The following is a 25299-nucleotide window of genomic DNA, read 5'->3' as shown; positions in this document are numbered from 1 at the left end:
GCTTTGTTATTAAATAAGGGAAAATACATAATTCATTTGAATGGTAGCTATTCATTGGCAGTAACGCGAGTTATCCCATAGAAATATTACTCAATAGAGTACTCGGTAAAGACTAGTATATATATATATATATATATATATTAAGAACTTTGATAAGTAATTATAGATTTATTGTTGTATAAACGTATATATATGTCATAAATATTGGTTGTCGCATCTCGACAGAAAATATCTTCGTGCCGTTGGGAGGAGTAAGTCATATATCAATTTTATAATATTTGACATAAAGCGATATGACTATCATCGATGGGAAATGTTTTCGATATGAAATTTAATCAAGATTTATCAAGAAATTTATCAAAATTTTGATTCAATATTTCAATTCAATATTTTGCGAAAAGCAATAAAAGGTAGTAATCTAACAGAACATAGCAAAAGAAGCTCATATTTAGATTGGTTGAGCGCACATCCTGATCTACAATTGCTCTTATATTGTATCCTCTTTCGCGCTTTTAGACTTTCGTCAATTTGATGGACTATATTTCAATATGAATTATGATTATGATTTCGAAGATTTACTATTTTTATTTTTAAATGTCATGTAAGATATTGACGATACGGGATATACTCGAATTAAATAATAGTAAATAATGTCGGTGCATTCGTACAAGAGGAAAATGTTAATCGAAGAAAGAGATAACAGAGACGATTCAAAATTTAAGAAAATTTTTATGCAGTATGTTACAAATAAAGATAATTCTAAATAAATATCAAATTTGCGATTGTTAAAAATCAATATTGTTAATCGTAATTGAAAATTAACAGCCTTCCATAATAGTGTAGAAGATGTACTTGATGTACGCTTTAGAATTATTTATTTTACTCGAATTTAAATCAGAGAAACGTGCACTGAATGAGAGACAAAATTAAATAACGTATATACGGTGTTGTAATAATTTCAAGATACGTAATACTGTAATACTTGTACAATATTTTTATAATAATATTCTTTGACTAATAACTGTCTACATTTTCTAATGTTTTTATTTCGAGCTTCGAGCTTGTTTCGATCACAGAAATATCGTTGAAACAGTTAACTACAAACTAGAAATCCTACCTTCAGCGTGTCCTTTTCTTCCATTGGTATACTGATACCTCCGCCGGCATCAGCCTCCGACGTGCTGACGTCACTAGCAAAGTCGCATGTGACAATTGGTATCTGGACCGGCTGGTTCTCAATCGTAGCGACGTTCTCCATGACTGATCCCGGAGGTTTCTTGGTGTCGGTTGCCGGTGTACTCTGAGTAAAGCTGGTTTGTCTGACGTCTGGCGATTCCGGCGGCACGACACGTGGACGAGGCTGCTTCCGGATGCCGCGACGCGCACGAGCCTTGGCAGCGAAGTATATACGTATATACACGAAGACCATGATACAGGATGGGATGTAGAAACTGCCCAGAGCAGAATAAAGGACGTACCCGATGTCCTCGGACAACTGAAATAGAAAGAAAGAAATTCAATCACTTCGATGCTCTTATACTTTTTATTCCAGGGAAAATTTGATATTAATTTTATAATTTTCTTTTCCGAGTCACAGGAAAATTTTTATCGAATACCATATTCTTCTTACATGCGATATCTAACGGCGCAAGAAGACATTGTATTAGATTTACGTAAATAGAGCACGTCGATTCTCTTCATTTTTACATTTGTGCATTATTATATAGATGTGTTCGTTCAAGATTAATGTACACAAAGATATATTGACACTGATGTTTCATTATCAATGTCAATATATATATATATATATATATATATATATATATATATTTATATGTATACATATGAGTTGATATTTATTGCTGGTTATGTGGGTCAATTGATTTTCTGTTGTCATCCGCACGATATGTTCGATATCCGTAAGTGGGTGTAGTAGTTCTTCGGAATAAACTCCCGTTCTGGAAAGCACTTTAACTTTGGCGCTCTATTTCTGGGAAGATCTGATTTCGATGTCGAGGATACACAACACTTTTGTAGCGACGTTCAGAATGCGCTTAACTGGATTTACGTCGCCGCATCGATACGTCCCGTGTACGTGCGACGGACCGCGTTACAATCTCGCTTTAAGAGCCCGGCGCACGTACGTCGGGGCGCAAAAGTACGAGTGTCAGAATTTAATTTTACTTAATTCGCGATGCAACGTGCGGTCGCGCGTGTAACGCAGTCTTAAACTATATTCAAATTTATGGCGCCGCATAACTCGCGTGCGAACCGTTTTATACCCGCACGAACACGTTTCCTAGTATACCTTTAACTTTACATGCGCTAATATAATTATCTCTAGTAAGTGCAGTACAACCTTAGTCTATCTGAGAAGTAAACTCGGTAGCGTGCTACACCACTTGGCGTAATATCTCGTTACGTCCGCATTACGAACGCAGGATTAAACGCGAGCGAGTGATTTATATTAAATCACCGCGATATAGTGATATTGTACAAAGAAAGGTATTAAGAATCTGACGTGTAAATTATGTCTGTACACGGGCGTTATATACTTTTGCAAGTGTTAGAGTCACATTTATGAATCATTAATCTAAAATCAATAAATAAAAAGTTTTTCAACGGCAAGTTCAAGTTTTTCTAAAAACACGTATGCGTTGTGCCATTTCTCGAGTTGTGTAAAAAAAAAAATCAAAGAATGTAAAAGTCTTCGAATGAGAGTGCTGTTTCATGTATACCTCTTGCCAAAGCTTTTAGTTTCATCTATGCTTTTAACTATTCGCATACATTCCATGAATCGTGCCGTATAATGGGCTCAGAAAGAGACTTCCATTAGGGAAGAAACGGACTCAGAAATTTTAGCTTGTAACTAGGTTAATTGGATGATTTTAATTTTAGAGTTTAATTTAGTTATATATTCATGCATCTTTTTCATCTTGTTTCTAGATGCATACAATACCATAGAATGTTGACATCAACATATGGATGCCAGCAGTCATGTGTCGCAAAGATTTAATCAAGGCATTTGTGTCACTCTAGTAAATCGCTCGTTTATCAGCGACTTTGCATGATTGCATTGGACATATTAAAATCGTGCTTTCAAAGGCACGCGAAATATATTAAGTTATGAATGTTTGTACAATTGAAATAAATTTTAGGATCGGATCTAGGATCTAATCTAATATTAGATAGATTAGATATGTCAGGCGTTAATCAGTTGAAACGTGTCAAAGACAAAAATTAAATGACCGTGGCAGGAATTTAAAATCTTGATAGACGTTTAAGCTTTGCGTTCTCTTTCGTATCTCTCTGCTTTTCATTATTTCCTTTCTCTAGTTTCTTGGCGACGGAATGCTCTCTTATCGCGACAGGAAAAGAAATTTCCAAAGGTGCAGCAGGTGTACGACCACGGGCGTAAATGCGCGAAATAACAAGCAATTTCTTTAGTTGAGGATAAATTTATAAAAGTGCAAAAGTCAATGTGCAACGCCAAGCAGCTTATTTGTCGGCACAACGCCATCACGAATACAGATTTATCTTTGTCTTCCCGCGTCGAGATTGAAACTAGAAGTTTGTGAGATACTTTTAATCATTGGACTACTCCGCAAAGAAAAAAGTGTTTATTTTGCGTCGGAAAAATGTTTTCACGTGAAAATTTCAGCTCATATAAACGATATGGATTATCAACAAGAGAATTGTGATCTCTGAATGCGATCTGAAAATCAATTGTTAATCTTAAGAAAACTTGAAGTTTACTTTCGTTACGCAAAGTTATATTCTTTTCTGAAAGTATCACATGAAATAAAATTTGAAAGCAAAACGACCCGGATATAAGAGTATTCATTACAATTTTTCTATGTCATGGTAGGTAATATAACCGATGATATAAAACCAGGACGAATAATTCCTCCGCTTTAAAGGAATTTTCTCCATTTGGGCGCGGAATTGAAGAGCAAGCTGGAGAATCGCTGAGGCGGGTAATCCAATGTCATTTTCGTCGAATAAAAATTATTCACGTTTTTCGCCATTTGCAAGATTTGCACATTTACATTTTGACGATCTATCGGACTAAAAAGGAAAACTATTGTGATTTAGCAAGAATTTCAAACCGATAATCTTGACGGCGCATAACGAGCCGCTAATACAAAAGTGAATACACACGAAATAACGCAGCAATCCCGCGAGCGACGGATGAAAATTCATGAAAATATGAATAGTAAGGTGACGCAAATGGAAATGGACTGTACGTAACACTAAAAGCAGAATTCGTTGGAAAAACCGGAAATCCGTGGAAACATTCCCAAAGGAGATACCTGTCGGATGCGACAATACGTTGTTTCGAGGACGGGAAAAAGTGAAATAATGCTGACACTGCGATTGGATCGCAGAGTCATGTCGAATGTCAAAGAAACGAGCCAAGGAGTTTCTTATCGTGGCGTCGAGAGAATTGTCGATTGCTGTAGGCAAACACTGAATAAATATTCATACATTTTTGAGTATGGCTGAACGACACACGAGGAACACATTCGTGAGAATTCGCACGTGTCAGTCCAAGATCGAAGATATAAATTCGCGCGTGTCATCTACAACCGGTTTTCGCCAAGATAAAATATTACCTCAGAGAGAGAGAGAGAGCTCGTCGAACATTTCGAATTTCGCGTCTACGATAATCCCTCGAGATTGTTGAAAGGGAGGATTCGAGAGAGAGAGAGAGAGAGAGAGAGAGAGAGAGAGAGAGAGAGGGGGGGGGGGGCGATAGGAAAATGATTCGGCACATTTGCCATACAGTCTATAATGCGTAATCTTGCGCCATTCCCGTCTGACGTCTTTATCGCATGTATACACAATATATGCTGAAATACATTACCTCTGCGCGAATATACAGCGCCTGTGCTCGTGATAAATTGATTGCTTTCAGTTTTGTGCGTTCTTGTGGCAGAAAGAGGATGATAGGACAAATGAGGATGGAAATAAGCGGTGCGAAAAGCCGGCAAGAAAAAATGAGGGCGTTAGAAGCGGACAAGTGTTTCACCTCTGAATGGAAAAGCAGAAGGATTGGAGAATTGTTCCGATATATTACGCCCTTCGACTTTTTCTTTTTGCAGGAGCTTTACTCCCCTCGCTCGAGTTTATCCTTTATCGTGCCTTTTTTTCGATTATATTTCATCATTGCTCGACTGTATGTAAATATATAAATAAAGAAAATATACAACTGCATGGTACAAAACTGCATATAACTCAATATACACACATATATATATATATATATATATATATATATATATATATATAGGTATCTACACATCATGAATTTATAGCTTCTGTTCTCTAATAAAGTAAAATGAAGAAATATTATCGCATAAAAATTCAAATAATCGATGATCAGTGAATATCAATTACTGATTTTGAGACGCGCTATATTATTGAAAAGAACGGTTTAAATACTTGTTATCTAGGTGAATAATAACGCATCGCGGTAAAATCAATCGTCTATTTAAGAAATCCTGCCAAGTAAACAATAGCACATATTGCGCGTTATATATTCGGGAGATTGCTCTATTTATTTATCTTAAAAATAAACAGGCGCCCATTTACGCTCGATATTTGAAACGGTCAAAAAGAACTGACTTATCGATACTCCATATATATATATATATATATATGCATATCGAACGTTTTAGTTAGAATGTGAAAGGTTAAAGGCATGCAATTTCGAAGCGGAATTGCAAACGTTCGTTCGTCCTACTTCCTTTATGCCTGCCGGACGTTGTATAATTAGGATGGAAAATTGGGGCAAGTGGTTCACTGGTAGTTCCTCGTTTGGCTGACGACAATGTCAAGGGCAAGGTGATATGCAAAGCGATTAATATCGCTTAGAGAAAGCAAGGAGGGAATTGTGTGTTTGTATGTACACTACGATCGTCCGTACTTGTTTGTGAGTTTGTCCCGCGATAGGTGATATTACTGAAGCATGCTTGTAAAACTACTACTACTCGCGTATGTCACAATAAGGACAGTTAAATGACAAACGAACAGTGTTGTTTTATCGGTCCATGCGGAACCATTTCGCTCTCCGCTAGGAAGACGTCAATTAAAAAACGAAAGAAAAAAAAAATTGTATAATTATTGGTTTGTTTAGCTCTATTTGTTTTTGTTACGTGACCTCGCGAAACACGTGTGCGTATTTTGATCATTAATTTCACGTATGGAACGTGGAATGTATAAAATCGTAAACGCTAGTTTTAGTCACTGTTATCTTTGCCTTAAAAATACTGTTTTATACTGCGAAATTACGATAGTCCAGGCACATTCGTGTTCCACGCGAATCTAACGTGCACACGTTGGCAAAAAACATCAAATTGTGTCTTTACACCTTACGCGTGTTATGCTGAATGTAGTTGGTATTCGTTCTCTCAGATAACTGTACATTTCGTCTGATTCAAATAAAGAGCAAAATTCGTTTCCTTTTTTTCCCTTCTCGTTCTTTTATTCTTTTATCATCGGTTCCCCTTATTCACTTTCCTTCCATCAACATTTCTTTTCACTTCGTTTCGCCATACGTCTTTGTACAACGCGCGATCTTTCTTCCCATTTCTCGTAATTGCTTTTTTAAGCTAGCGTCATGTTGGGAGGAGTAGACGAGAAGGATTGTGCATGTACGCTTTCAGCTCATAAATCTCCGTCAGTTGGTGTATTGAACGACCGAGTATATGTGCAACTGGAAGATTACGTTTTCGGAAGGTGTATTAACGTGGGATCGTTAACGTAAATCTGTCACGCGTGCAAGCTAATGTGAAGTTTATATTCTCTATCCGTAAATGTCAACATCGATTACAAAACTGACGTTATTATAAGGATAAAAGACAATTATTATCGACATTTAATTAACGATCCATTTAATTGAATTGTCAATTGCATGTGAGAATCGGAGAACCCGATTGTTCTTGGCATTACACATTTTCTCACTTCCAACATCTCTTGTAAAAACTGAATTTATCATTATGATTCGTATTATTTCAATGCAAAATTTAACGTTAGAGAAGTGATCTTTTTTTTTTTTAAATATAAAATTTATTTTTATTATGATTTCATATTGGTAACGAAAAGGTGATGTTATCACACATATCCTGCAACAGAGAGAGTCCTTTCAGTTTTGAAGTTTTAATTTCGATATTGGCCGATAGTCCGTTGGAAAGATTAGGATTTATTATCGGGATAGCGCTTCTCTTCCACACTCGCAAGCTCATTCCTTTGACGCTTCGATGCGATATTCCCTTTGTCGAGCGGCCATTGTGAACGTCGGGACGGTCGGCCGATGTCGACGCCAACATTTCAACGCCAGTAGGAATGAAGATGCGAGTGAAGAAATTAATTTCGGTTCGTGGCAGATGATAGCAAAGATGTAACCGTAATACGGTGTACATCGCATGCCACGATACGGACATTGCGGTCCGCTATGATATACGACGTTGAATTTAATATTTTGCATGTTCCGCTGAATAGACGTCCGCAAATGTAGACGTTCAACGTGAGCTTTGATTTTATATTAAATTTTTGTGCTATCTATCCATATTCTTATATATGGATTACTGTTTCTTGTTTTTTTTTTGTTTTTTTTTTTTTGTTTTTTCTAAAACTGCAGTATAACATTGTCAAAATCTTTTTACATACACAAATTATGTGATATAAAATGTTGATATTTTTATATTGTCTTTTCATATAATTAAGTAATATTTAGTTCTGATGAAAGCGTCAATTAATGTTCTAAGAATATAGTAAGTGCTTTTTAGCGCGTTTTATTGTAAACAAAGCGACAGTGATTATAAAGAAGTTTCAATGTTCTCCACGAATGTTCTCCACGAGAAAAAAGAATGGAATGACGTTAAAACTGTAGACACACAGTGGCACGTAATTAAGATCGAGAGTATTTCGCATTGCTTGAAAAGGAACTTACGAACGTCGGTGAGGAGAAAAAACTTCCGGCATACGATTGTATCGAGAAAATTACGTGCTTTGTAAAAAAAGCGGAGAAAAAGGATGTACGCGTTGAAAAATAATCATGGGACTGTCAGAAACAGATGAAAAGTTTTTGATATTGGAGTCGCTACGGCAACAAAAAGAACGGTTTGACAGAGAGAAGATAGACGCTGAACGCACCGAACAAGTCCGCTGATGTATAATATGCACGACCTGGATTTCGATTATTCCCTCATTTTCACGTAAGAATGTCCCTTTCCATTGAATATGTCTCTTCTCTATATATTTCCTTTCTCTCCTTTCCCTTTTTTAACACGAGAAGACGTTATAATATCTCGGCAGAATATCTACGGAGTAACTACGGAGGTGAGAATATGAAGTGATATGGAAATATACGGTTCGCCGTTTTATCTTTACGAGCTGTGATTCCACTTGAGATGGAAGCTGTAACTTTGGTATTGCCTGGCACTGAGTAAACGAGCGACAAGATATATTTCGAATAACACCCAAATTCTCGTCGAGCTGCATGTTTGGCAATGGTGCTGCGACGTCGCTTATCGTCATCTAATTATATATATCCCTGTTTATATACTTATGATATCATATGATATAATCATGTATGTCATATGATTATATTGACCGCGCGACAATCACAGTCTTCATTATTAATATTGAAACGAATCAATATCCTATTTTGTAGCAATTAAATGATGGGAATTAAATGTTTCAGAAATCATTTTTAGTGAATGTATAAATATTTTACTGCCATTATTTTACCGTATGTGCAGATTAATTATAACGATGAAAAAATTGATGTATAATTCGCAAAACCAGATTTAACGAGGTCATCGTAATATTAGATCGTTACAGTAGTATCTTATGAATTATTTTCCAGAATTTTATATTTGCGAAAATTGTTAAAAATGTTTTATTTTTCTAGCAATTTGTGCAAAATTATGTTAAATTAAAACATGAAAGAAAAATATTATCTTTAAAACTATAACTATAACTATAATTCTGCTCGAGGAGTCATATTCAAATCTAACTTATGTGGAGTTTTCGTTCTTTCTACTTTTATTTTCCGGCCTTTTACAAGTAGTAATTAATCTTAATGAAAGTATTTCCTGCTAGCTAGTTTGTTGATTTGATTGTGCAACGTTGCTGTTGTTTGCATTTATAGCTAATGAGAGAGAGAGAGAGAGGGGGGGGAGAGAGAGAGAGAGAGAGAGAGAGAGAGAGAGAGAGAGAGAGAGAGAGAGAGAGAGAGACTTACTCGGCTATTGCAGATTTTATATTCTATTCAAATGCATTCTGCTGCTCGCGCATTTGCTTTTGTTAATTTAATACCGTTATCTCTGTTCACTAATCATTTTTGGTCTCTTATGCAAATAAAATTAATTTAATCGTTTAATTTTTTCTAAAATTACATACGAAAATTTATTTTTATACAAATAAAAATATAAATAATGAATTTAATATACCGTCGTCTTTCTCTCTTTTAATAGAGTCTCTTTTATGAGAAATAGCACGCTTTTACGAGAATTAAAAATATATGTTATTCAGAGCAGCAGTACAATAGAAATATAAATTTAGAAAAATACCAGAGAGAAAGCGAAAGAGGAAATGAGAAAAAAAGTTTTTGTCGATAATTGTCGGAAAATATAGCCTGTTGTGATAATAGTAGGAAAGTTACATCTTCGTATCTTCCACATATATATTTTACTTTTAGTCATTCCGTTATTCTTATTATTCTTGTCATATTGCGTGAATTAAAGCGTATATTTACGTAAAATGCCAGAGTATGAGGTTGGTACTCGTATAAATTACTGTACGACAGTTGAGTATCGAAATACCACGGGGAGCAATAAACGTGTATCTGAGATTCCTTGATTTGAGAGTCAGCGAAAATCGGGAGACGCGCAATGTCGTACGTCCGAGATTGAAACACTAAATCTTCATGAGGGTGATTTCGTGAAATGCGACAAGAAAGAGTCATATCTGCTGACATTAGTCTGTGTTAGCACACGTATAAAAGTAACAGTTTTCTCTTGTGCGTTGTCGTTAATTATTTCTATCGAGAGATTTAATTCGTTTTTACAAAATACTAATTAATTGGAGAGAGTTATCGAGATACACCACAGATCATTTTATGATTCTTGTCAAATAAATTAGTTCCTAGGAAAGCTATATGCACATATATTAAACATGTATTATTTTATACAAATATAGATAGATGTGTCAATGTATTTGACGTTATTGTATTTGACGTATGCGGCTTTTCCATTTAACGCTATTTGTGCAACGTTAACATTATTTATGTGTTAATGAGGCCTGACTGACCTATCAAGCGAGCTCGGTGACTTTTCACGTAATTGTGTCTCGTAGGAGAATCAATATTATCGTACAATATTATCGTTGCGTGGAGAGACAAATGCCGTCGAGTGCCGACGATATTCAACGGGCCCGGATTCGTCATAGACTTCTAATGACTTTTCTCCTTTGGTTTCCTTCTTTAGTTGATAATTTGATATGGTATATCCGGTTTTGAAATTTGTCAGGAAATTATAGTCGACTAGACTTGCCGGCGGGTGACGGCAATTTCGATCCTACCGGGAGTACACCGCGATCGCGCGGTACGTCGTAGAGAACAATGGTCCCGGTCCCGGTCCCGAAGGAGAAAAACAAGACGCGGCTGCCACGGAGAAGAAAAGACGGCGATAGAAGACGGCGGAGAGAAGGAGAGCGATGCTACACACGCGCGGCCATGCTGCCCCAAGGACGGAAAGAGGAAAGAACAGGAATGGACGGAGGAATGGGGTGGGAAATGGATTGCGGAGGCTGGGGATGAAAGGACGAGAAGCGGTTAGAGAAAAACGGCGCGACGGCGGGGAAAATCGGGGAATATCGCGACGAAAAGCGAGTCTCGCGAGATGAGACGACGACACGGTGACACGGTGAAAAGCGGAAGGGAAGAGAGGATCGTCTCTTTCTCCTTCACTTTCCCAGACTCATTTCAAAGGGGAATTTAATTTATGCAAATTTATAATGCGCGAGTACTTTGCGGTTTACCCGTGAAAACCGGCGGCCGGGATTCGTCGCGTCGTGCTCGCTCGGCGCTCGAATAGGCGAGCTCTCGAGCTCGCGACGTGGCGGCGGCGGCGGCGGCGGCGGCGGCGGCGGCGGCGGGTCGTGACGCGAAGCGGACCGAGACCAGCGTTTTTCGTCGTGAAAACGAATAACGTTGAGTAAAGCGATGACGATGGCGAGCGTTGATACGTGCCGCGGCATGACACCGAGCTTAAAATGTCTGCCGCGCTATCGCGAAGATGCGGCCGGCCGCTTTAGGCATGCATGACCACGTAAGCGGGATGCGGCTAACGTCGCATTCGTGCCATTTCTCGGTCCATTTTCATTTAATTTCCGCATTGGAGGAAAGAAAGGGATGCGACGGCAACGGGGGACGTGTACGCGCGCGTTGCGTCGCATGGTGCCCTTACGAGATTTATTGCGAGATTTATTGCTTATTCACGCTGTTTTAGATTTAATTTCTCGCTCGAATTCACCGACCGCAATGAATTAGTAGCAACTACATTGTTGTCGCACTCGCGAAATTCGCGTTGTTTAGAGGTAACAGTCGTCAGCTGCCTTCCCACGCTTCCGTAATGTCGCATTCAATTGGTTCAACTGTGTCTTGTTGGGAAATGTTACAATTTGCAATAGCGATTGGAACGAGCAATTTGCAATGTCATCATACAGTTGTGGTCGCGTGTTTGCGTTTCAACTTGTCGCATATTATTGATAACGGGTAAAGATTGCTTATTTTCTTTAGTAATTACACTATAAATATACTATTTATGGTGGTTTTTATATCGTGATAACGATGAGAACAGATTTTTATAAAATTTTGACTAGTTTTATAGAAATAAGAACGTTAAATCGTATTCTACATGGCCGGTACTTTGAAAACTACGTGAATTCTGCCAACTTGGGTAATTTCTACACATATTTTCACTATGCCCTTTTCTACGAGAAACTTGGAAACTCAAATAGCTTTTCTTTTCTTTTCTTTTACGATTTCAAATCCGTCTTGTACGTTTACTCTCACCCCAGAACAATTCTCACATCCTTCAATCTTTGCAAAAGTTATTAATTTTAGAAATTGTAAAAGCTTACATCAGAGTACATTTAATGTTTAAATTGAGTGTAAGAAAAGAACATATTTAAAAAATTATTCTACACACTCGCGCGCACACATACACGTACACACTGCAACATATTTATTATATCTATAATTGAAATATTTGTAAAATAATAAAAGTTATAAAGCAAAAATATATAAATATATAGAATACAAAATAGAAATTATATAGTGAGTATAAATCCTTCATTGTATTTTGAATGAGAACTTTTCATTATATCAAAATTTATTCATTTCATAAATCATCAATGTGATATAATAAAATTCTGACACGAATGCATTAGTTTGACCGTATTGTTTGTAGAATTTTCATATATGATAGTAATGCAAGCACGCGCCATCTTGAAACAAATTAGAGAAATAAAACTCATTGTGCAGTTTAGATTAAATTCTCTGACGCGAGTAAATTCTAGAGTAATTTTTATAGGCGAAAGCTTTAACTAAATCCTCTCTTTAACTTCATTTGAATTACTTTTTAAGAAATCAGATTAATCTTTTTTTCTCAGTATTTGCAGTAAATTCTTGTCTTTTTTTTTTTTTAAATATTGATTGATAAATGATTTTGATAGTGATAAGAATACCGTTTATGCAATTTAGAAAAAACAATATTAATATTACATTTGACTAATAAAAACAATTATTTTTTTACTATTTCACGATATTATTTTTATGTTTTTATATGCATTCTATACGTTTGTGCAATTAAAAAATTAAAAACAGCGTTAATTAAAATAATATGAACAAGCATTTTTTTTTTTATAAATTTCGTAGGTTTAAATAGGTCAAAGGGTTAAATAGGTTTGAGAATCGAGAATTGGTCTCTATATTTAGCTTACGTTTCCCATTAACTCGGATTTGCGATACATATGACGTAACATTTGGCAATTATTATGCTGATTTCGCGATTTTATAACGATCATCATTGTAATCATGTGTAATTATCTAGAGACCAAAGTCATAGAACTAGAGCATTAATTATATTGATATTGATATCTCTATTGCAATATATGTATACCGATATGCAATATGAAAGTGGAACTATATCAAAGTAATGTTATTTTAATGTTTATTTTATATACAATATATATATATATTCTGATGAAAAATAATACTGGAATTATATTTGCAACACTGAATAAATCCACAAAATTATTCATAATAGAAAATTGATTGCCTAAATGAATAATTATATACATTTCCTACATTATGATAATTTGTTACATATAAAGCGCTTCGGTTATATCATAACAATAATCATAACCAATTTAGTGTATTAATAAGATGATAAGCTCAAATAAGTTAATAAATTTTATCAGTAAATTATATTAAGAATTCGACTAACTTTCCCTTCTCCCCTGTGTAAAATTTAATTGTAGATACTATTATTTGTGCTTGATCCAATATATATATAACATATGGAGCTGACTGACCGTAATCGATTAGTGCGGTTATCATGTGAATATAACTGCTATCCGGCTTTCCATATAAATGTCGATTTAGTTGGTTAATAAATTTCCGAAATCAATCGACGCAAAATATTGGCCGCAACCCGACCACTGTTTGTGTCAAATCGAAAAATGGCTATAACTCGAAAACGATGTACTTCGATATATATGTTATACTTCATATGTTGTTTTCATTATTTCGATCAGTATATTTACAGATTCTGCAAATCATTTTTAAAATATACCCAATACTACAGAGAATACTAGAATCATATAATTTTTTTATTAAAATATTAAAATATTTTTATTAACGCTTTTATTAAAAAAAAGAAACATAAAGTAAAAAAAATTTATGAGTAGTTTTCAGACATTTGTAAAGAAATCATGTGATGAATTTACTAATATCATATATTATGTAAAGATTTGTTGATGGTATAACATGCATAGTAGTATGTATCAATTACACGTACATACAATAATTTTTCATTTTTTCTTATTTTTTTTTATAAAAAAAGAATATTGTATCCATCATAGTAGTCATCACTTGTTTGACACTGTTTTGTCATGACTTTTTCTTTTTGCTCTTCTCGTGTTGTCTCACGTGTTTGTAAGATCTCTTTGATTATCATGGATGACATCAGCTACTTTTACAGCAATTTATCTTAAACAGTTTTTACCCTCTAGGTTTTTACTTTGAAACTCTGATTTTATCCGAATACAAATATTGTCGAATTTTATTATATAAATATCTGTTGTTTGAATTCACATATAAACGTAGATTTATATTACAGTCTTTAAAAGAACATTGAAAATGTCAATGCATCATATAAATATCGTTTTTTTCTGTGAAAAACGATTTACATATACTCTTATTTATCTATGTAATTACTACTATATAATTAGATAGAAATTGAGCATATGTTTCACACATATGATTTTCAGTAAATTTTCGAAGAGCCAGCAAGTCAAAATAAAAAGTATATTTGGAATTATATATTAATAATTAATGGGATAACTTTTAGTATTAATTTTATATTTCATTTTATTCTTATAAAATTTCAAAAACTTGAATTTATTCAAGTTTTTTAATTTTGAAATATTTTTTTACTTTGTTCCCTTTTTATACGTACATTTTTTCGCAGCCGTATGTATATTTATAGCAAGTGAAAGCATTATTTTTTATTGTATCCAATATAAATGTATAAATCTTGCATGTGTATCATATAATATGATTGCTAGATACTTTTCATTTTATTTATTTTCTGCACATGCACATAAGTTTGCGTAGGTGTCGATATCTCGGTAGCTTGATCCACATCCCACGACTCATATGTGACAGCTCTGTCATAAGTCGTTCGTTAAATTAACTTTTCTTGGAAAGAGTACCAAAATAAAAGTACGTACCATTTTATTTTTGTACACGAGCTTTTCATCTCATATTTTACAGATTTGTTTTAATTATGTGAGATTAAAGATTGAAAATAATACTGTATATAACAAGTACTATGAATTTAAATGTAGATTTACATATAATAAAATAAAATAAAAATTTGTTATGCGGAAATAATTTATTATATAAAACTGTTATGCAATAAATATGGCAAATGGTAAATTGCACAATCGCAATTATAAATCTTTGATGATTTATATAGTATAGTTATTTATGCATATATTATTTATATAAAATAATTATTATAAAATAATAATTATTTATGAAAACAAGAACGCATTTTTATATTTCGATGAATTTTATATAATTCAAAGAAAAAACGAAAAACTAAATTGATATAAGCAAAATTGATATAAACAAATTTTAATATTTCGTTTGTTTTTATATAAATTTTATTTTTAGCAAAGTATTTTCGATACTTATAATTTTTAATCGTCGTTTATAAATTTCCGAGTTTTTAATATTTTTTCTCTAATATCTTTTCTCTAATATTTTCTTATTCTTTTCATTCATCACGCTCGTCTCATTCATATAGAATGTTTTCTCCTTTTTTGTATTGAATCGGCGACTCTTTCATTTCTTTTGTCTCGCAAATGTTGCTCGAATCAACCACCATATTTTCAATACTTGTCTTCTGTCTGTTTTTCTCTTTTTATTGCTTTCATCCATTATCATATAAAATGTTGTTGGCTGATCTATCTCACGATCTTAAAACCTGTATTCTCCTCTGAATGGATTTTTTCGCTTCGTGCTTTGTCCCTTCAAGTATAAAGCTTTTTTCTCTGTTAGTCTTTAATTTGTTTTGTAAGATCTAAAAAGTCCCATATGATCTTTTTATCAGAATACGAAAAAAAAAAAATAAAGTACAAATAAGAAAAAAAATTATTGTATTCTTACCATGTGCATTTCTAACTTTCTATAGCATGCATGAAAATCCGTTTACATAGCAAGCACATAAGCAATTCATATTTACACATTCGTGCATTGTTTTATCTCTTCCATTTTTATTTCCATTTTATGTATTTCTTTCTTTCTTTTACCTTTTTCCGTTGTGCGCTCCGTTCTTTTTTTATTATTCCGTTTATCTCTAAAAGATGTTCGCGCGAACGAACCCTTTTCGAGGCACGAAATGTATACACTTCGATTCGATAGTGAATCTGTTAGGGGAATATAAAAGAGGACTTAAACGAGATTTACTAGCGGATCGTTCAATTACTTTGCTATTCCGAATGTCGCTCTTAGTGCAACTATTAAAGGTTGGTTTAAGTCTCAACATTATAATTGTTCAATAATTATTAGTAGTGAAAAAATGCTGCCGTACCTTCAGAAAAATATTATTATTGACGTATAATTCAAATAAATTATTGTAAAAAAAAACCACGTTTTGGTTTGAGATATAAATATTTTTTCTGCAGTATATTTACTGAAAGATTCAGAATTCACTTTTCGGTCCAGAAATATGTTAGCACGATGATTTAATGAATGATGCGTTAATGTGTTAGTAAAATTAAGTGTTAGTAAAATTAAGAATAGGGGGGGGGGGGAATTTCCAAGCCACATGAAAGTGACTACGGAATTTCGTCGGGAATGTGTAACGATTCACATGGAAAAGCGAGCAACGTATTAAATCTATAAGAGACTACATACAGAATAACAAATGAGGTAGATGCTGCATGTTTTAACGACTAAAATGAAATTACCTTTTGATATATTTCTGGAATCTAAATCCTGAGACCTAAATATAATTTAAGCTTCCTTTTCGTTTTAACATGAAAATTGGAGAAACATGTGATGAGAGGACTGATTTGTTATTATATGTATAACTTCAATAAATTTTCTCGATGAGATATATTGCGAAGTCCTTAACAGAAAATAAAGGCGTTTAAGAATTTTTCTTTCTTTCTTTGAATTTATATCTATAAATTCAGGATAATTGCTTAATCGCGAACCATCTTCTTTTCAATGGATTTGCGGAAACGCAGTAGCTCAAAGCTAAAGCCGAATTATTTTCTCTGTAATAAATCGGTAATCAAATTTGAAACCAATTACTTTTTCTTCTTTCCCGCATGAGAAATCTTTTTGCGAAAGATATCTCAGCCAGAAAAAAATTATGATATCAAAACAATTTTTCATGTGTCTAAAGAAAAATTAGTTTTTTGAGAATCGGGACCCGGAAGTCGTCTTTCATATATGCGTTATCCACTTTTAAAAAGAACATTTCGATTACTCGTATCTTTTGAAATTTATTGTTGTCTTTTCCGCGATGTCGATTGATTTTCTCGCTGCGCTAACTTGCTGAACGACTATCATCATGGAGATCATTTTGATATTGCATTCGTTCAATCAAAAGGTTGTATCAAAAGGTTAATAGTATAATAGTATTAATTTTTGTTCATTTTTTTTTTAAATATATAGCGCGCGCGTTACGCGTGTTTGTGTTGTCTAATAAATTGAAATAATTCATTTAGATAGTCATGAGACGATCAATCATATCGTATGAAAGTAGAAATTTAATTACACATTTATAAATCACAATGGAAATCAATAAATATTAAATGTATAATTCACTTATAGAGATTCAAAATAAATGAAAAAGCATCGCTGTTGAAAACTGAAAGCATATTACGGTTGTATATTACGTAAAGCATTTTAAAGAGTTTTCTACAATATATTTACTTCCATTTTAATTCTATAGTACGTAATATCACTAACGCATGAAAATCTTATGGAATATTTACGTAATTATTGCTGTGTAATAATTACGTAAATATTCTATAAGATATACCGATATGTAATTATTTATTTATATAAATTCGTTTAATAATTATAATAAATGTAATTATAATAAATGTAATAATCACAGAATAATTTAACACATTGAAGAATATTAAGTCTTACTAATGGTTTTGTATATCTCTGTTCGAATTCCTCATCTATTAAATCTTCTATTAATATCTGAGAAAATAATTTTCATATTACAATATAACATCGTGCGCGAGTCATTGTTTAAATAATGAAATACGAGGTAAATTTCTCATATGTGCGCCGTGTATTTGCATTGAAAATATTCGTATAACAAATATGTGAAATGGACTTAATCATATAAATACATTGGTTGGAAATATATTTCGAGTAATAATGAGTACTAACAATTGTATTCGTATATAGATACATTTGTTGATCTAAAAATATACAAGTGGAGAAAAGCGCACGTTGCATTAAAATTTGATTTAATAACTTAATAAAATAATTTTGTTACAAATTGATTTTGTTACAAATTGAAGAAAAATAAAATTTATGATATTATATATTCTGCACAAGCTAAATTTATCGGAACATTCGGTCAGCGTTATTTCGCAATATAAACTTGGTCCGGTGATTTTACAATAGAAATAATGGCTTAAATTTCATATAGATATACGATGGAAAATTATTTCATAATGTTACAATAATTCTTGCGCTTCGAGTTTAATTAACGAAAGTATTGAATGTAACAATGCGAGTAATACGATAATGTTGCATCTTGTTCGTACTTGTTTCACGCACGGATATGCTCTATTCGATAGTCGTCAGAAGTACGCTCGACTGTTGAAGAGATAAGCGCGAGAACAAGTGGCGAGGAAAATTCCATTTAAATCGTTCGCTACCTGCACACTCGGTTATATGCCGACGGTTGGAAAAATACGGAAGAATATACCAAAGACGCGATTACGGTCTCTGTGGGATTAGATAAAATGTTTCGTCGAAACGATATTTCTTTTCAGTGCTCTCTCGGCGAATGTAGATTCGTGTGTCTTTCCTTATATACCTGGGGATATGAGCTATCGTGTGTGACCTATGGATATGGAGATCACCTCTCTCTCTCTCTCTCTCTCTCTCTCTCTCTCTCTCTCTCTCTCTCTCTCTCTCTTTCTCTCCTCTTTCTGTTTTTATATATATATATATATATATATATATATATATATATGTGCGCGCGCGTGTGTGTGTCGAATCGTCGAAAATGCAATTTTCTATCGAAGGTACCCGTCACTTTCTATCTTTACTGAAATCGCTCGTCACGTTATTTTCGCTTAATCGAGTCCCGATATACGATAATTTCGCCAGTGATCAACTGTAAATTGTAAAAAGTCAAACGTAGAGATAAAAAATAAAAAATTAGAAACACATCGCGACTATACGCTTCTACGTGGAATAAATCTTTCATGGAATAAATACAGCGATGTGAAATTTTTTTGAAAAAAAAGGGTTAATCGGGAAATGAAATGAATATGAATCCTCTCTTTCTCTCTCAAGTCATTGCATACGCGCGGCTCCGGTTATCGCCCGGCGCGTTTTTCATTCTTCTATTGACATCACACACGGTTGTTCAATTATTAATGAATCGTGCCTGGAACGGAGCACTATGTGGTAGTCAAAGTGCGTATGCGCGCATACATACCGAAATCGATATCGCATACATAACTCATTTACATGCTCGATCAATCGTAATTTACAAAATTTGTAATAAAAAAGATTCACGCTTAGAAGCCAAAATATAGCTATAAAAAGAACACAATGGTGATTTATCGGAATCGCGGGACGCAAAATCGAGCGATTGATTGGCACAAGGCGGCTATTGAACGTTTGGCTAATCTCCGAGTCTAACAACGTAATTAGTGGCAACTATGCCATACGCTATAGTTTATGCTGTAAGTTTGCGGGAATCGCACAAAGTTAGTTGAATGCAATAACATCCGTAATCTCCTCGCTTTTGCGCTCCGCTAGATATCGCAACTTGTTAGATGCGATGGGATTTCAATGTCAGGTAAGTGGAACGCTCGAGAGATAATTGCAGCTTATCTAAATGCAAATGGACTTAGTATCGTCCGTTCCGTTAATTAATGATACGATTTGTATATCGCTGCAACATAAATAATGTGATCTGATTAGGAAAAACAGTTTATCTGAATTAAAAAGTTTGCAAGAACCAATAGGAACTGTGTATATAATTCGTATTTATCTCTAATATTATATTCGTTCAAATTTATTTTTATACACTAACAATACAAATTGTTGCTATTGTTGCGTGAACTTATTTTTTAATTCTGTTTGTATTTGTTTATATTAACAAATATAGCGTAGTAATATATGTTTTTATTGAGCAAAGTAATATATTTTCCTTTTAATATATTAAATTTTCAAACATAATTACGTGTTTAAACTTAACTTTTATATAGATCTGTGTGTGATATTATATTTGATTTATATACATTTTAATATTTCTTTTAAATATACAATGTAATTGATACAATGTAATTTATGTGATAATTAATTCTAGATTCGGTATCGAATCAATTGAAGCAATGCTTTAGCAATATACGCATGTGTCCTCCCTCAAACAGATGATGGTAAATATCCCATGACACGTCGCATGCAGTGCGAACCGATATTACACACTACTACTACTTCAAAGGATGCGCATCGATGATATGCACTCTGATGCATCATATATCTTTTACCTCTATGATTGATTTTTTTAACAAAATCGTTTGCCCGACGCTAACACCCAAATCGTTTCGGACTGACGAATTTGACGAGCAAGCTTTTGTCGCGCGCTTTCAGTTAAAATGAGTTTTCGCACCTCTCTGACAGACAAATGGTCGAGTCGAAAGTGAATTCTGTGGACGTAATATCCTTGCCGTCTTTAATTTCGTCAAGCTGTTTAATTTACTGCGCAAACGAGATAAGAACGTACTACATAAAGAGTATAAATAAATATAAGCTTGAGATTTTGAGAAATTTTCACTTGCAAGTGTTTATCCTATAGCTACGTGATGTATTACTGATATTGTAACAATATTATATCGTTACAATCAGCAGCAATAACGTTCTTTGCCGAGAACGACACATTTGTGTGACAGAAAACATTCGAGTTGTAGATTAATTGTAATTTGGATATTTTGAAATATATGTGTGTATATATATATATATATATATATATATATATATACATACACATATATTTAAAAAAAAAAAATATATATATATATATACATACACATATATTTCAAAATATCCAAATTACAATTAATCTACAACTCGAATCATATATATATATATATCATCATGACTGAATACAGCTATACCGGGCCCGTCTGACTCCACCTTTCATATATATATATATATTATACACATCACGCACGATTTGGAAATATATCAAAGGAAAGATTGAAAGGTATTATGGAGTCAGACGGGCCCGGTATAGCTGTATTCGGTCATGACCATCCGACACGGTAACCGCTCCGCCGCAAATGGGTCGCGCATCATCAGCGAGGCTGAGCGATGACCCGTGACCATCTAACAAACCGTAAAGATACCATCATGCGGCCGATCAGTGGCGGCGTAGGCTGCACGCTTTTCATCGAATAACATTAAACGCAGCTCCACTTTCACAGCCATTTCACCGATTAACGTACTTTGTCGTTGCTTCGCGCCGATCATCCATCTCTAAAATAAGATAAAATAGTAAATTTGAAGAAAAGTGAAATCGATCGATCGCCATCACCTCAAGCCGAAGCTCAAAAGTAACAACTTCAAACAATGTTCTTCCTAAAATATTATTTGTTGTAACGCGCACCTGTGCGGTCAATTTATAACGGTGAAAATCATGCGTTATTAATCGTGAACTTTCATCGTAGATTGATTTAATAAACATCGCAGATTTCAATATAAGCACGCAATATAGCGCTTTTTCCTGCACGTACGTTATTTAAAATTTATAGCTGTTATTACAATAATTATTATTATCCGCATATTATTTTCATTAACACAATTGGATTTTTTATTATTTATAATGTATACTGCATACAAAGTGCATTAAAGTGTTTCTGACATTTCCAACGAGCGAAAAATTACTAAGAAATTACGCGACAAAAGATAAGCTAGGTCTTTTGCCGTTGCTTGAGTTAATTCTATATTCCAGTTAAGTTATAATCACTATGCAGTAAGTTATTATAATTGAGTTATTGTCAAGGTATCTTGCTTCCGAATACGATTCTGGTTACATTAACAATACGATTACAAGCACCATTGGCCAGGATTACGAACACAACTTCCTCTATTGAACGGTAGACTGTTAAAGGCGCGTATTCACTAAAGCATGAATTGCCAAGTTCAGAGCCGAGATTTCCGCCCTATCGAAGAGCTTATTCGTCGAGGCTTGGCGCTAGTTGCGAGCTCTACTTTAGAGATAATTAACGAGAAGTTAATTCTGCTCTATAATACGTTAATTAATATTAGTAATCCTCCTCACGCACGTATAATTTATTGATAATAAAAATTTTATATATAACAATTATGTACATGCTAGCTACAAATTGCAATTAAAAAATATATTAAAAATATGATTTACTTTAAGTTTCTTTAAATTGAAATTTTTATTTTCGTTAAAATGTTATTTAAAAAAAATTATATATATATTATAGATTATATAAACGTATAACATAGAGAAAGATAATTAAATAAACGATATGCGCATCAGCATATTTACTGCATTTACCGCATATTGTATTATCATACACTTGTGAAATATGGATATATCTGCAATGTATCATAAACTACTCAACAGTATAGCCTGTTATTTCCATATAATGTTCAAATTTTATCAAATATTATTCTCTATTGTATTTAATTAAGCTTTCTCTTTCTCGCTTAAAAACACCCAATGAATTAATTTCAGTGTGTTATACATTATACATTTCTTATGCAATATCTGCTAAAAATATTCTATAATTCTAAAAAGATTATCGATTATTATAAATTTATATTAAACCGATATCATATATAATGATAACAGTATATATGAGAAAATTAAAAGCGATAGATTATCTTTGTATATGATGTTGTATTTACTGTTATAAAATTTATTAAAAAATTTCATGCAAAAACGCATTTAAATTTCTTAAAGAAATTAAAAAAAAAAAAAATTAACTTATAATTAATCGAATGATCCAAGTAAGTAAGAAATCCTCTTTGGCGTATCCTATAAAAGTATCTTTACTGATCTTTTTTACATACTGAGAAAATCTTAGGAAAATTAATGACCGTGCACATGGATATCGCGAATCTTCCGGGTAATTCGAATCCGTCGTCTCATGTTTCTTTCGATTTCCAATCGTGTTATCTGGTTCTCCGGAAACACGAGCATGCGACGCTGCTACTCTTGCGCGCTCATCTTGCTCGTTATTTTTAAATGCCGATTAACGAGGAGCAGATATACCGCCGTCCTCATCCTTATCTTTCTTTACTGCAAATTTTTTTTTACATCCGGAGCAGCCAAGGATGCTCTTCAGTGTCGGATTATTCTCTTGGCAAGAAGACTTGCGCTATTTATACGAGTTTTATTTTACATAATTATACAGGTAGGTAATTAGCAACGGTGACAAGGACTGAAAAGAAACATGCCTCACTAGATATTCACTAGATATTTAGAGAAAAACTTAAAGAATCAAAGTCTTTATTCAAGCCTTCCTAAGATGATGATACTGTGACTTTTTTCTCATCGCCTACTCATTACAAAAATTTCACTGACATTTGCTTCTCAATGATTTTCAATGACCATGCTGAGCACCGTTTACCCTTATCCATAAAAATCCTGCAGAAAAAAGATGAAACTTGTACCCGTGTCGTGCCCACTTTCACCGTTCTATATATCCGTTTAAACGCCTACTCGTAGGCGCCCGCGATGGATGTATTTTTTCTCACACATCATTTATAATCAATAACAAGTTAAATCACTCCACTTCGCAAAGACGATGTATTTTTTACCATCGAGATATTTTTATTTCAGTGACATTTTTTAATAAACTTTGTCTACTATTATTTAGTTACGGAAAGATGAATGAGAGATCCTATTGATAATCCATGTCTCGTTTGAGAGATATCCAAAATTTATATTTCCATACATTTCTTCGTACACTCTTTTATTAAATATAAAGTAGCCATTATTTAAATTTGCTAGAATTGTGCTCGAATCTGAGACACTGATCCGGAATAATACGCAAGTTTCGTTAACATGCGATGTTTTGGAAAAGTGCAAGGGCGTGTTAAATGGAAAACTGCTGTCTGAAGTCTGTCGAGCTTCAATCCCTCAACGCACGTGTGTTGTTTAATTCGCCACATGGTTTTAGGAAATAGGTCAGTTGATAAATTGCAGAGAGAGCCCACGTTCTCTACGCTCAGTGTAAATAGAAGCTGGTTTCGTTGTTTCTATACAGAGTGCCGCACAACGTATATCTCGTAATCTTCGTAATCGCCGCAATGCACTATGGACATAATTATGTGCACACAGTCTATTTAATTATGCTTATTGCGCTACTAAACTACATGTGCGGTAGAGCGGTTTTGCAAAACTTGCATCGAAACCGATTGTGGTGTGCTTAAATCTTGTAATTTCATTCTCACTCGTAGTCAACGCGTGCGTATAATTTGTTACGAGAATGTTTCGTGTAAGTTCCGTGAGGAAATTCTGTACATTTTTCTTTAACTGATATATAAGAAAGTATATAAGATATACAGATTCACGTTTATGTGTGTGTTTAAACAGTTTAGAAATATTTTCTTCCCCACAGAAATGTAGAAAATATCTTTTAAATGACTACGTTTTAATTCTCATCTTCATAATTCATTTGAATGTACAAATAATATATAATATAATAATATATAAATATTAACGTATAATGTATAAATCATGTATTTGTGTTACTTCTATTGTGTCTTATGATGCGAAAGAATAGTGATACGATTCGATCGCAGACACATTTTCTGTATTTCGAAAGATGAGAATAGGAGCAGTAATATATATCATATAATAAAAAGTAATATGAAACTGGTACATGACATTTTATTTACGGGTGTGGTTGCAATCTCAATTAAGAAGACTTGTATTCTTTTCAACGATCATCCTTTATAAAGAAGGAGATGTTAAGTCGATTACCCGCATTTCTCAAAGTTTATTGTTGCCACTTTTCCGCGATTGGTTCTTTTGCTGCGCTAATTTCGTGAGTTACTGTCAATTTGCAAATGACAATTTATAAAGGGCAGACGAGGATGATAACGAAATGAAACTTTGAATCGATTTTGAACAAGGACAAAGATAAGATGAACAAGGATGATTTTCTATTTTTCATCACGACGATACGTCGCTACCGTCGATGAATAATATAAAAATATATAACATGAAAAGCTTAGTG

At 33.7% G+C, this 25299-nt stretch overlaps 1 protein-coding gene and 1 long non-coding RNA gene across 4 annotated transcripts in view; one reads left to right on the top strand and one right to left on the bottom strand.

Annotated features, from left to right (window-relative positions):
* Octalpha2R (alpha2-adrenergic-like octopamine receptor) overlaps positions 1-25299 on the bottom strand; it is a 104204-nt gene that overhangs the window by 16243 nt on the left and 62662 nt on the right. The window contains exon 2 of the mRNA XM_011631251.2: positions 1118-1495. Within this exon, the coding sequence (XP_011629553.2) occupies positions 1118-1495 (378 nt within the window). The remainder of the gene's footprint in view (positions 1-1117; positions 1496-25299) is intronic.
* The window catches only part of LOC105422040 (uncharacterized), a 132724-nt gene that overhangs the window by 75001 nt on the left and 32424 nt on the right, over positions 1-25299 (top strand). The window contains exon 3 of one of the 3 annotated variants that reach the window (XR_016140627.1): positions 2947-6468. The exons of the other annotated variants lie outside the window; for them this stretch is intronic. This is a non-coding gene — a long non-coding RNA (uncharacterized LOC105422040). Of the gene's footprint in view, positions 1-2946; positions 6469-25299 lie in introns of those variants that run through there. 3 annotated transcript variants of the gene reach the window in all.

Source organism: Pogonomyrmex barbatus, unplaced genomic scaffold (assembly GCF_055798465.1).
Source record: "Pogonomyrmex barbatus isolate J1 unplaced genomic scaffold, ASM5579846v1 scaffold6, whole genome shotgun sequence".
NCBI classification, from domain to species: Eukaryota; Metazoa; Arthropoda; class Insecta; order Hymenoptera; family Formicidae; genus Pogonomyrmex; species Pogonomyrmex barbatus.
Note: the sequence above shows the minus strand (reverse complement) of the source record. Positions and strands in the feature narration are given on the sequence as shown.